The sequence below is a fragment of the Ursus maritimus genome, unplaced genomic scaffold (assembly GCF_017311325.1).
Source record: "Ursus maritimus isolate PB19 unplaced genomic scaffold, ASM1731132v1 scaffold_5, whole genome shotgun sequence".
Classification (NCBI taxonomy): domain Eukaryota; kingdom Metazoa; phylum Chordata; class Mammalia; order Carnivora; family Ursidae; genus Ursus; species Ursus maritimus.
In genome coordinates, this window is record NW_024426663.1 from 85,123,525 (window position 1) to 85,138,440 (window position 14,916).

Here is a 14,916-nt window from a genome sequence, read left to right on the forward strand (position 1 = left end):
TCTCTGTGACCATTTTCATAAATATTTCTATTGTCTTTTAGCACTAATTCTTGTTCCCAAATAAATTATATCAATTGGTCCATGAATACCTTTCTTTATTTAGCTTATTTATTTACAATAGTATGTGTATCTGTAAATCCAACACCAATCCAAGAATTAAAACAGTAGATTAGATGTCTTCAGAGATTCTTTCCTATCTTTATGCCTCTTTCATTGTTCTGAATTTCTAAACTATCATTTTTTTGATACATTATAATATTAGCAAATATATATTCATGGAAAATTATAATCATTTACTATCAAGGTTTGAACTATATAAAATGTTTTATGTTCTAGGTCATCTTTCTTGGAACTTTTCTTCAGTTGACATTATTTTACTTTATTGATATAGTTGAATGTATCTGTGGACAATACTTTTTTACTATTAGGTAATATTCTCCTTTGTAACTTCATCAATTTTTTTCCCTTTTTGGTTGACAGAGTATAGATAACTTTCAGTTTCATGCTATTATGTATGGTGCATTCATGAATCTTGCTATGTATGTCCCCTGTTTCCCATGGACAAGTGCTTATATTAATCTATATCTATATATCTATAGATATAGATATATATACGTATGTGACTGATATTGCTGGTTCATAGAAGATGACGATGTTCATGGTTTTGGAATTCTGCCAAGTGATTTCCAAACTGGTAACAATTTACATTTGTAAGAGAAATATATGCTATCTCAATGATCAACATCTACAAATTTCAGATTAGTCAGTTAAGGCATCTTAATTCTTAAAAATGGAAATGATCTAAACACTATTTAATTTTGAATTTTTCCCTGTTTGAAATTAGTTTATAGATGTGAACTATGTGTATTTTATATGAAATATTTGTTGGCATTACCTTGAAATCTAGATTATACTCAGTATAAAGGAGAAAACATAAATTTGTGTAGACAAGGATAAATACCTCCTTTTACTCTTCTAAATTATCAGCTGGTGTCCCTGTAACAAAAAGACGATTGACGAAGTAAAAAATGCAAATATTTATAAGCATTTTACAAGACACAGGAGCCTGCATGATGAAATGAATTCCTATAGACGTGGTTAAACCTAGGATTTTATACCAGGTTTGGTGAAGAGTGGAGGGTCATGGGGAAATAAAATAGGACAACAAAGGGAGTGAGCTAAATACAGCTAACTGGGGGATACCTAGCAAGTTTATATTCCTCTCAGTTTCCTGTAGTCTTGTAGATGAGATTGTTCCTTTCTTCCATGTATAGGGAGGGCACCTCTCATACAAAGGAATTATAAGTTCCTTCAGGGGACGATCTGAACTTATTTTCTCTACCTGCCATTTCAACATTCTTTCAGCTTAAAATATGCAATAGCGATGGTGTTATATTTTAGGTAGTATGTCCCGAACTCTGTCATTAGGTCAGAGTATCAAATGAAACATAAAATATTACAGTATTTTAATATTTTCCATGTTTATTACTCACAAAATTTATCTGTAGTATACAACATTCCTCCAAATATATGAATTTTACATCCAATTACTAGTTTCTGCTTTAGGCAACTTATTATTTTTTCTTTCTTTTGTTATTTAAATTCAATTAGCCAACATATATTACATCATTTGTTTCAGATGTAGAGTTCAGTAATTCATCTGTATTGCATATAACACCCAGTGCTCACCACATTATGTGTCCTCCTTAATGCCCATGGCCCATTACCCATTCCCCCACCCAAATCCCCTCCAGCAACCCTTAGTTTGTTTCCTAGAGATAGCAGTCTCTCATGTATTTTCTCCCTCTCTGATTTCTTCCTGTTCAGTTTTCCATCCCTTGCCCTATGATCCTCTGTGCTATTTCTTATATTCTACATATGAGTGAAACCAGATGATAATTGTCTTTCTTTGATTGACTATTTCACTCAGCATAACACCCTCCAGTTCCATCCACGTGGATGTAAACTGTAAGATTTCATCCTTTCTGATGGCTATTATTCCATTGTACTATTATACTATACTATACTATACGTTTGACTATTATACTATATTATACATTGACTATATAAATACTGTACTATTATATATTATACTATACTATAATAATATTCTGTTATTCCATATATACAACACATCTTCTTTATCCATTCCTTTGTTAATAGACATCTGGGCTCTATTGGAAGATTGGCTATTGTGGACATTGCTGGTATAAACATTGGGCTGCAGGTGCCCCTTCGGATCACTACATTTGTATCTTTGGAGTAAATACCTAGTAACTCAGTTGCTGGGTCATAGGGTAGCTCTATTTTAATGTCTTGAGAAACCTCCATGTTGTTTTCCAGAGTGGCTGTACCAGTTGCATTCCCACCAACAGTGGAAGGGGGATCCCCTTTCTCCACATCCTCGCCAACATTTGTTGTTTCTTGTTTTGTTAATTTTAGCCATTCTAACTGGTATGAGGTGGTATCTCATTGTGGTTTTGATTTGGTTTTCCCTGATGCTGGATGATATTGATATTTTTTCATGTGTCTGTTGGCTGTTTGTATGTCTTTGGCGAAATGTCTCTTCATATCTTCCGCCCATTTCTTTTTTTCTTAATTGCAGTTTTTTTTTATTTTTTTTAATTGCGTTTGTCACCATACAGTACATCATGAGTTTTTTATGTAGTGTTCCATGATTCATTGTTTGCTTATAACACCCAGTACTCTTCTGCCCATTTCTTGATGAATTCCTTTTGTTTTGGTTTTTTTTTGGGGGGTGTTGAGTTTTATAAGTTCTTCATAAGATCTTTATAAGATCTTTATAAGATCTTGGATACTAGCCCTTTATCTGATGTTATTTGCAAATACCTTCTTCCATCCCGTAGGTTGCCTTTTAGTTTTGTTGACTCTTTCCTTTGCTGTGTAAAACCTTTTTATCTTGATGAAGTTCCAATAGTTCATCTTTGCTTTTTTATCTTTGCCTTTGGAAATATGTCTAGCAAGAAGTTGTGTGACCAAGGTCGAAGATGTTGCTACCTGTGTTCTTCTCTAGGAATTTGATTGGTTTCTTTCTCACATTTAGGTCTTTTATCCATTTTGAGTTTATCTTTGTGTATGGTGTAAGAAAATGGTCCACTTTCATTCTTCTACATGTGGCTGTCCAATTTCCCATAAACCATTTTTTGAAGAGACTGTCTTTTTCCCATTGGATATTCTTGCCTGTTTGTCCATGATTAGTTGACCATATATTTGAGGGTCCATTTCTGGGTTCTCCATTCTGTTCCATTGATGTGTGTGTGTGTGTGTGTGTGTGTGTGTGTGTGTGCGCGCGCGCGCGTGTGCATGTGCCAGTACCATACTGTCTTTATTTTTTAATTTTTTATAATAATTTTTATTATGTTATGTTAGTCACTATACAGTACATCCCTAGTTTTTGATGTAATGTTCCATGATTCATTACTTGCGTATAACACCCACTGTACCATGCAATATGTGCCCTCCTTAATACCCATCACTGGCCTGATTACAGCTTTAAAATACAGATTGAAGTCCAGAATTATGTCTCCAACTTTGGTTTTCTGTTATCAACATTCCTTTGTCTATGTGGGGTCTTTTCTGGTTCCATACACATCTTAGGAATTTTTGTTCCAGTTCTGTGAAAAAATTTGGTAGTACTTTGATAGGAATTGCATTGAATGTGTTGATTGCTTTTGGTAGTAGCCATTTAAACAATATTTGTTATTCTAATCCATGAACATTCATGTTTTCCCATTTTTTGTGTCTTCCTCCATTTCTTTCATATGTGTTCTATAGTTTTCAGAGTACAGACCCTTTACATTTTCATTCTTCTTAAAATGGTAAGTAATGTTTATTGGTTTTTACATATGGTCTATCTTGGAAAATGTTCCATGATTACTTGAAAAAAAAAGTGATTTCTAATGTTTTTGGAGAAGTGATCTATCTATCATCTATCTATATCTATCTAGCTATGTATTTATCCATGTATCATCTAACTATGTATCTATCTATTGATTTTGGGTTAATTGTTCTAAAGTATTGCTTAATTCTTTTTTTTCTTTAAATTGTTTCAATTATTTTATAACCTTTTATATTCTTTTTATTTTATTTTAATACTTTATTATTTTATGTTTGATTTAATTTTAAATCCAGTATGGTTAACATACAACGTTTTATGTTTCAGGTGTGTGATAAACTGACTCAACAATAACATATCATCCAGTGCTCTTACTTCTTAATCCTATCACCTATATAACCCATCCCCCTACTTCCCCTAAGGTAATCATCAGTTTGTTTTCTATGCTTAAGAATCTGTCTTAAAAAATCTGTTTCGTGGTTTGTTTTTTCTCTCTCTTTTCCCCCTTATATTAATTTTTTTTCTTTAATTCCAGATATAAGTAAAATCATATGATATTTGTTTTTCTCTGACTGACTTAATTTCACTTAGAATTATACGTGCTTGCCCATTCCATATTGTTGTAAATAACAGATTACATTCTTTTTTATGGCTCAAAAATATTCCATTGTGTGTGTTTGTGTGTGTGTATAACTATCTATTTCACATCTTTCTATTCTTCTCTGTTTTTTTTTCTTAGATTTTATTTATTTATTTGACAGAGAGAGAGAGACAGCCAGTGAGACAGGGAACACAGGCAGGGGGAGTGGGAGAGGAAGAAGCACGCTCCCAGCAAAGGAACCTGATGTGGGGCTAGATCCCAGGACTCTGGGATCATGCCCTGAGCCAAAGGCAGATGCTTAACAACTGAGCCACCCAGGCACCCCTCTATCCTTTTTTGAATATGGGATATGTAAGCCTTCTATATTATTAAAGAAATTATAAATTATATAGTTTCCCTATAATTCTGTCAATGTCTATGTCATATAATTAATATATTTTATTTGGTTATCACTTATCGTTAACACTTTTCTGATGGATTGGCTTTTTCTATTGCTTTAAATGTCCTTTTCTTTTTTAGAGTTTTATTTATTGTTTGTTTAAAAGTTTATTTCATATGATATTAGCATAAACACCATGGTCTCTTTTGGTTATTATTTGCATGAAATATTTGTTTTTATCTTTTTGTCCTTTGAATTAAAGTGAGTCTCCTGTAGGCAGCATACATTTCTTTCCTCTATTTTAATCAATTATGTCAATTCTTACCTTTTGAATGGAGCATTTAGTGTGACTAGTGGTAGGGAAAGAATTGTTGTTGCTATTTTGTTGTTTTTAGGATATTTTATATCTCTTAATGTCCATTAACTTCTTTATTCCTTACCTTTTTGTTTTGTTGAATATTATTATTTTTATAGTGTCATGCTTTGATTCTCCTCTCTTTTGTGCATTTCCTACCAATATTTCCTTTGATGTTGCAATAATATATTTGATTGCTAGTCTTGCCATATCAAAGTATTAGTGACTAGGTGGAAGTTAATAACAGAAACTCATTTTCTCACACTTCTGGGGGCTAGAAGTCAGGTCTAGGTGTTGGCAAGGTTGAATTTTTCTGTGGACCCTTTCCTTGGCTTGTAGATAGCCATCTTCTCTTAAATTTCACAGGCTTGTTCTTCTACAAGTGACTCTATACTAATCTCCTCGTATGAAATCACTTATATTGGACTAAGGCCCACCCATATTATCTACTTCTATATTAATTGCATATTTGAGGGACTACTTCCAAATACAGACATTCTGGAATAATGGAGGTTAAAAATGCAGCATATGAAGGGTGGAGAGACATAATTCAGTCCACAATACATGCGGATTACATAAAAAAAAGCTATCTCTACAGCAAGCTATATTACTGATATCATAGATGAGATTTTAATGTGTGGGCCCATTAATGTGTGTGTGTGTGCATAAATTTATTTGTAAATATATATATTATGTATTTATTTATATTTATATATCCGCTTGTATGGTTTTTATGTGTTTTGTTTATCTTTCAAATCTTATAAAATAATGAAAAGTGAACTCTAGTGTGGTTTTTTCCGGTCCCCTTTATATATGGCCACATTTAAATTTCTTTAGAGTCTCATCTCTGCATTTTTTTTTTCAGAACTCTTGGATCTGTATTGAGTTTTTCTACATGTAAGCAAACAAAGAGACACATTTGTATTGATCTGCTGGCCTAATGCTCCAGTAAAACTGCCACTACTGTCAGAGGCCTCCAAACAACGCCAATTTTCCCATCAGTGTCCTGAGCCAGAGGAGACAGACACCAGTCATGTGGGCAGTCCTCACATGAGTAAAAACTTTATAAGCAAGTACTGCTTTTGCCTAAAAGATGGAACTGAGCACGAAGAGGTGTCCTCCTGACTGTTCCACAGTGCTCCAAGGAAGGATGTGACAAGGGGAAGCAAAATGCCACAAGATTGCCTAACATTTTGAGAAAGGGCTTTTTCTTGGTTAGGCAGTCCCTGGGTTTTTGCAGGTTTTTAACTGGTTTGTGGGGGATTGTGTGGCTGGAACTTCCTAGTTCACCATCTTGCTGATGTTCTGTCCAGAATTCAAGGGGCATATGTGCCAACAAGATACTATTATATCCTAACAGATGTCAAATTTCCTAATGACATATTTGCTTTAACCCCATTCAAAATTTTGATCAAATAAAACAGAATGAACTTTCATGTTTCTACTGTCTTTATTTGTGTGACTTTAAAGGGCCATCTGTATCCAAAGTGACCTCCTGACCTTCTCATAGTCCTGTATTTGGGCTTAGACATCCTTATGTGCTGACTCACACTGTGACTCATAAGGAAACAGAGGTATTTGTTCAGTAAGTTTGGAAGGCTACCCTCCAGCTGGGAGGAGATAAGCCATGAACAATGACCATGAGATTGCATTGTCCTGGGTATGTGGTCAATGAAATCTCCTGTATTACACTATTGATCTTAAATTATTCTTTTCCTGGATAGTTTGATCTGTTTGTTTTTGAGTCTTGTGTGTGTGTGTGTGTGTGTGTGTGTGTGATGGCACTTTCTTTTTTTTTTATTAAGCTCAATTAGCCAACATATTATTAGTTTTTGATGCAGTGTTCAATGATTCATTAGTTGTGTATAACACCCAGTGCTCATCAGATCATATAATGGAACCAGATCGGGGCAGCTGGGTGGCTCAGTGGGTTGTGTCTGCCTTCAGCTTGGTTCCTGATCTAAGGGTCCTGAGATTGAGCACCACATAGGGCTCCCTGCTCAACGGGGAGTCAGCTTCTCCCTCTCCCTCTGCCTTTCCACACCCCCCACTCATGCTCGCTTTCACTCTCTCTCAAAGAGATAAATAAAATCTTAAATAAAATAGAACTAGGTCGCCCTGGGACAACTATTGAAGAGTTTGCATACACAGTAGAGCAAATCAATGAAGGACATGCCTCCATTCTGAATCCATCTTAGTTTATGTAGAAAGGCAATCAGAAAGAGAGAGAGAGAATAATAACAGCAAAACAACACTCAAAACAAAAACTAATAAGTATTGGATGTTCTGTGTCAGACAATATTGTGAATTGTTTGCCTGCATTTACTAATTTAATTATCTAAAATCATCCTCAGCTCTATGTACCGTCACCATTCACAATAGAAAAAGAGGAGTAACCTCAGAATAAAGAAAACAAACAACTCTGATTAGATTATTCAACTTATGCCAAGTAAGCCATTCTCCCCAGCTCAATTCCATCACCACACTCTTATTAAATGTTGGAAAACTAAGCACATACACCCATTTTTATAACACAGTGAGGTTTTGTTTTGTTTTGTTTTGTTTTGTTTTGTTTTGTTGGAGGGGGATTCTGACCTTTTCATAACTCTCCTAAGTAGGTTACTTTTGTTGGTTATAATACACTTAAAATATTTTTCTCACACAATATCAAGTTCAAACAACAAAATTACAACACTACCATTACTTAAAGTATTAGATCTAAATTTAGATGCTTAATTATCTTGAAGGTAGTAAAGGTGTCAGCTTTGGGCTTTTCTCTTGCAAAGGCCCTTCAAAGGCCATATCTTAACTGACCATTATATTTTTTTCTTAAGGTAAGTACCCAAGACTGTACATGTCAGGATACTAAAATTGTAGTTTTGTACCATGAAGGTCTTCAATTATTTCCAGTAATTACTAACCTTAATGTAAGTGTTGATTATTTATGGGACTCAAACTTTATTTAAAGTCTAAGATCTGAAATACATAATTCCTATTTTTTCCTCTGAGAACACGCATGCAATGATTTATTGCTGATGTTTTCTTTGTGGAGAAAGCCTTTTCCCAACTAAGTTATTTTATAGGAATGTAAGAGTCAATATTCTCAACTAAATTTTACATGTGAAATAATTGGGGGAAATGAGGATAGAAGATATGCCCTCATTTTAATAGTGACTCCCTGAAATATGTTACATTCAAAATAAGGAAAGGGTAAAGTGGGGCTATGTATGTTCTCTTTGAACCCTAAACTACATTACCTTGACCTTCAAGCTATTGCAAAGTTATTTGTTTGATTGTTTGTTTTGTTTTGTTTTGCTTTGCTTTTCCTTTTTCTTTTATATCTGAGGACAGGAATTTGCCTTATGTCATCCAATGAAATTAGGAAGTTGACAGGTTAAACTCCATTCTCATTTTAATTTGTATGAATGAAATAATTAAATATATATTATTACTATGGAAAAAAGATAAGGTGAACACGATGCTATTACTTAAATTACTCTCTGTGAGCTTGGACACAATTTACTCCTTTTGGAATTTTGGCAACCTGAGTCATACTTCCATAACCATGCTGATATTCTTCAGATTATTGTATCAAAGAAAATGCACCGCTTAATTAGATATCCCATGTGTCATATAATTCCTCAGAAATTCTTACCTATTGTGTACACAAAAATAATCAAACTATATATCAGTTGGTTATTAATTATGTGGAGACCAAATTCATATGCACCTTTTAAAGGTAAAGTACAGTCAAATACTTCTTGAAACACTATTAGGTAAATCTGGTGAATTATTTTCATTTTAGTGAAAGTATTTGAGCTTTTACCAACTCCATTTTATTTTCTTTTGGCACACTGACATCAGTTCTAGAAAAGCATCAACTTCAATGTATACAATGTGGTTAATTGTGGACTAGAGACCAAGTTTTCCCAAAAGGGCTGTTGGAAACAAAATATGAGTCTCTACCATGATTAGGGAGTCAGTCCATTTGCCTTGAATTGTTAAAAACCTTACATAAGGAGAAGATAATGAATGTATATCTTTAAATTATATATTTTTACTGAATGTATCATGCTAAATTGTTGATTTATATTCAAAGGCAAAAACATCACCAATAAACTTAAACCCTGATAGTTCATTAACATTTCCTAAAATGTGTCTCAAATAGGAGACTTAAACATTTTTGCATTTCTCTTGGAATCTTTTTGTTTGTTTTTGTTTCCTGCAGATATGCCACATTCAATAGCTTGATTATTCAGAATATATGTGGTTCTGCCTGCATAAATGCATGAGAAATACTATGTTTATTAAAATTTTTATTAAAGAAGGAATCGCTACAACTCTGTAATTACTACCCTCAAGTAGGTGTTAGGAATCCTTTCTACATACACTATTGCAGATATATCTTTCATTCTTTTTTCATTATTTTATTTGTTTTTTTTTAAAGATTTTATTTATTTATTTGACAGAGAGAGGGAGAGCCAGTGAGAGAGAGAGCACAAGCAGGGGAAGTGGGGGAGGAAGAAGCAGGCTTCCAGTGGAGGAGCCTGATGTGGGGCTCTATCCCAGAACCCCAGGATCACATCCTGAGCTGAAGGCAGACTCTTAACGACTGAGCCACCCAGACGTCCCTCCTTATTTTATTTAAAGAACAAAATTTTAAAAGAACGATATACAGCCCTATATAGAGGGCTATATGCTTCAAGAGAAATGAAGTTTAGATTCATTATTTTAAAATAATTAAAGACAATTTATATGTCTCTGATCATCTAGGAGGAAGCATAGTGTTTTACGTTGTGTTTTTCTTTAGTTTCATAGGATGGCTTGGTGAAAGAAGTCTTCACAGTAACAATCACTCACTCATCAAAAGGTGTTTACTCTGCTGAGTCCTCTGAAGTAAGTCAAAAGAAATTAGCATGCCTTGATGAGTTTAATTCAACTTACATTAAAAAGGAAAACATGAAATTAGTCTCAGGCATACTACTTTTGTAAACGTGTTTCATTTGGATGATTATGTAGAGTTAATACTCCTATACTTCTGATGTGTGCATATTTTCAATTGGGACTATTTCTGAAATGGCTATACAATTAACATATTTCTTAAATGATCTGTAAAAAGAACATAGAGGTAAGTATTTGAGATTTGTTTGCACATATTAAATTTGAATCATTACAGGTTTATAAGTACAAAGATGGCGGAGGGCATCTTTCCACAATGAGATAGGACCCGAGTTTGATAACAGTATTTCCTACTTAAGAGAGCATGATCCTGGAATATCCTTGTATTCTTCATTGGGCTAGGGAACATTGTATTCTTTTTTTTAAATATAAATCTTAACATTTTGCATTATGCTTATCATTAATTTATATCCAACAATATTTTTGAAATAATTAATGTGTGTGAACTAGGTAAAATACTTCAGAATATAAAAGTACATGGTAAGAATTTTATGTAGTTCTATTGCAATAAAGTATTTTGTAAGTTCTATGTTTTCAAATGAGTCCTGGTTATTATTAATAATTTCATTTTGTTATTTACCTTATTACTGCCCAATAATATGAGGGAGATAACATAGTTTCTATATGCTTGGCTTCCATTCCTACTCATTTCTTTAGTTTCTATCTGCTTATATGATTTATCTGACACTTTTGCCTTAAATAAGTGGACATTAAAGTTCTTAATAAAGTTGAATTTAAAATTCAGGGAAAATTGGAGAATAACAACATGGGAATATGTGTCAACTGTGATAAAAATCAGAAGAGGTTTTATTATGATGAAAATAACTGCAAATATAATTGCCTATCTGATGAAGTTGTTTAGGTGTAAATTTTTTACTTTCAGCTTATGGATCTCATATTTAGCTTGTTCTCAAATCTTCCATGGTGAATCTAAATTTTAATATTGATACTGCTCTCTTGCCAAAGGTTCTGGTTTTAGATTAAACATACTTTAAGATACTGTTAATATTGATTATTTTGCTCATATTGAATTTCCAAGTCATTGCTTAATACACCAGACCGACATTGTAATTATAGTTATTTAGGATTGAGAATTGTAATTTTTAAAATTATATTAGTGAACATAATATCACACAAGCTGTCAGTCCTCAATATATTTATTTCTTTATCTATTAAAGTGAATTGAACTTCTCATTGGGAGTTTTCACTGCATGTAGAAATGTTGTCTGGATGTTGTAGGAGGATTCTGGAAGTAAGGGATTTTCTTTGGAGGAAAGAAGATGCATGACATCTTTTACATGCTTCTAATCGCAACATTCATTTAACACATTTTCTTCATCCCTCAGGAAAAATATTTTTTTTTATTTGTAATACATAAAAGTTGCGTAGTTTAAAATTAACTTCTTGATCTTTATTTAAAAGTTTCTACAGCATTCAATGTTTTTAATACTTAGGGCAGTATTACCTTTTGGAAACAGAGATGGCAAAAAACCTGATTAGAAAAACTTCTACATGCTCAAAAAAGCCTAAATATTCTGTAATTATTGAAATGTTTTGTATGTATAATATGTTATAGGTGCTGTAGATCAAAGTTTAGTGATTTAACATTATGGAGATATTTTTACAGCATTCAATGGTTTAAGTACTCACTGCAGCATTATTTTTGGAATCAGAGATAGAAGGAACCCTGAATAAAGATTCTTGTATATGCTTAACAAGAGGCTTAGTGTTCTGTACTTACCCAAAAGAAAATAAGATGAGGAAACATATTTTTTTCAAACTAGACAGAAATTTAATGTACTTTTCATATTTCCATAAATACATTGGGGACTTGATTGGGAATAACTCATCTGATGTTTAAAAGAAACGAGTGAAGGGAAAGGGAAATTAAGTGAGCAAACATACATTCTCTAAAATGTGTCTTGTGTGTAACGATTTTGACTAAGCTCTGATCATACAGGACTTACTCTCTGAAAGTTACTGTAATAAGATAATTTTGTTTTCCCCTTATCTAAAGAAGAAAATAAAAGTAATGTATGTTCTTGATAATTCACTTGGCTGGGAAAATTATATGTAAGCAATAAAAGGCATGTAATAATTATCATTTTCTTTTCTCTTAAAGGACAGTTTCATGGAATCTAGGCATAAGGTCTCTTCAGATGTTTCAATTTAAACTATGAAGATGGGAAATCAAAGTGTGGAAACAGATTTTATACTTTCTGGTCTTTTCCAATATGGCCAAATGAACATTTTCCTCTTTGTTGCCATTGTAATCCTCTTTTCAGTGGCTCTGATGGGGAATATTATACTGGTCCTTCTCATTCGACTGGACACCAGACTGCACACTCCAATGTACTTTCTACTCAGTCAGCTCTCCTTTATTGACATGATGTACATCTCCACCACAGTGCCCAAGATGACCACTAACTTCCTGACAAAGAGTAAGAACATTACATTTTTAGGTTGTGAGATTCAAGCATTTGTATTCTTGGCCCTTGGTGGGACTGAAGCCCTTCTCCTTGGTTTCATGTCCTATGATCGATATGTAGCCATCTGTCACCCTTTGCACTATCCTGTACTCATGAACAAGAAGATCTGTTGGTTTATGGTAACATGTGCATGGGCCAGTAGTTCTAGCAATGCCTTAATACATACGCTGTATGTATTTCAACTTCCATTTTGTAGGTCTCGGGTTGCTAACCACTTTTTCTGTGAAGTTCCATCTCTACTACCACTGGTGTGTCAGGATACTTCCCAGTATGAGCATACAGTCCTCCTCAGTGGGCTTATTATTCTGCTGTTGCCATTCATGGCCATTCTAGCTTCCTATGCCCATGTGCTTACTGTGGTGTTCCAGATGAGCTCAGGTAAAGGACAGAAAAAAGCTGTCTCCACTTGCTCCTCTCACCTGATTGTGGCAAGTCTATTTTATGTGACTGGTCTCTCCACCTATACAAGGCCACACTACTTGCACTCTCCAGAACAGGATAAGGCAGTGGCAGTGTTTTACACCATCATCACACCTCTTCTGAACCCATTTATCTACAGCCTGAGGAATAAAGAGGTTACTGGTGCCATGAGAAGACTGTTGGTATAATAGACATTTGTATAGGAAATGTCACTTTGGGAACCCCTTATTCATTGAGATTGACCAAAATAGATCAATTTGCCTAGAATTCTGTTTTGGAATATGTAAACTCTAAGGAATATTTATAAAATAATACATTGATGAATATCATGTTTCCTTGTGGCTTCAGAATGGTTTAGTCATAGTTATTGAAACTACATGGTTATCCAAACTTGAATTTGGGAAAAGTGGTGTTATTGTCCACATTATTTAACGTCTAGCATTACATATCAATGTCAACTCAATGTTTGCATCTCAAAACATATCTTTTGTCAAGTCCTTCTCAATGTCTGAAATGCAATGAGTAGGAAATGCATTCTATTCAAACACATAGTATTAAAATATATTGTAGGAAACTTTAATATAGATCAGAGTAAAATTTCACTCATTTATGCATTTACTCAAGAACCAATTTAAGGTTTAACTATGTGCGTTGCACCAATACAGGCACTGGTGAAATGGCAGTAAACAAAGATAAGAACTGACAGAATTCTCTGATCTCATTAAGTTTACATTCCAATGCTGGGAGACATAAAATTAATAAAATAAAATAAAATAAAATAAAATAAAATAAAATAAAATAAAATAAAATAAAATAAAATAAAATAAAATAAAATAAAATAAAATAAAATAAAATAAAATAAAATAAATTGGCATAGGGAAAATCAGAGAGTTTTGTAGTTTTGTATAAAACAGTCCAATGTAGGGGCAACTTTGAGAATGATGTTTGGTCAAAAGTTGAACTGAAATGAGTCGATAATTCAAAAGCATATATCATTAGGAATGGTCTAGGCATAGGAAGAAGCCAGTGAAAATGTCTTGAATGTAAACAAGCATGGCAAGTAAGTGAAAATCAAGGTGCAAAATCAAAGCCAGTGAAAATCAAGACAGAAACTGTAGGAAATGAGTGAGGATAATGGAGACTGGATTTGAAATGTTAGGTTGACTATGGTAAGGACTTGGGTTTTAATTCGAGAAAATTGGCAAGTATTGCTGTGCTTCTTGAAACAACTGAAATTCATAATTAGGTGTCCATTACAGTAGCACAGTTGTTACCAGATACTGCCTTGGATACCAGTGGTAATGGTAGAGTAGCAAGAACTGGCCAGTCTCTGGAGATTAGTGGAAAGTAGACAATTGAGACTTATGGCAAGATATGATGTGAAATGTGAGGCAATTAGAAAAGCAGAGAATTGATGGGCATCTTCCTGGTTCAGTCAGCAGAGCATGGGACCCCCCATCTCGGAGTTGTGAATTCTAAACCCATGTTGCTTGTAGAGATTACTTACAGATAAAATCTTAAAAGAAAAGAAAAGCAGAGAATTGGGTTAAGATCTTGGAATAAACAATTGGAAGTAGAAGTCATTATTACATTGAGGAAAACCATAGGAACAACATTTCCATCACACACTTCCTTAGTGTTCCTTCACTATTAGCACCTCAACTGTACAGTGGTCATTATTCTGACTCCCATCAACATTAAATGGCAACACTTCTTTATTTAATCAAACAATAACTTCTCTAGTGTTTCCAGCTTCTTTTTCTCAAATTTTTAAGGTTTTATTTATTTATCTGAGAGAGAGAAAGAGAAAGAGAGAGCAGAAGTGGGGTGAGGGCAGAGGGAGAAGTGGATTCCCCA

General features: G+C 33.7%; 1 protein-coding gene across 1 annotated transcript; it reads left to right on the top strand.

Annotated features, from left to right (window-relative positions):
- Positions 1-12,305: 12,305 nt before the first annotated feature.
- Positions 12,306-13,247, top strand: LOC103680595 (olfactory receptor 2AK2-like). Its single transcript, XM_008710093.2, has one exon. It carries the CDS (start codon positions 12,327-12,329, stop codon positions 13,245-13,247), a length of 921 nt encoding a protein of 306 aa, XP_008708315.1. The 5' UTR covers positions 12,306-12,326.
- The last annotated feature ends 1,669 nt before the right edge of the window (positions 13,248-14,916 follow it).

What these genes read in the sequence shown, in the direction of transcription:
- LOC103680595 (XM_008710093.2), top strand. Translation starts at nt 12,327, where the DNA reads ATGAAGATGGGAAATCAAAGTGTGGAAACAGATTTTATACTTTCTGGT.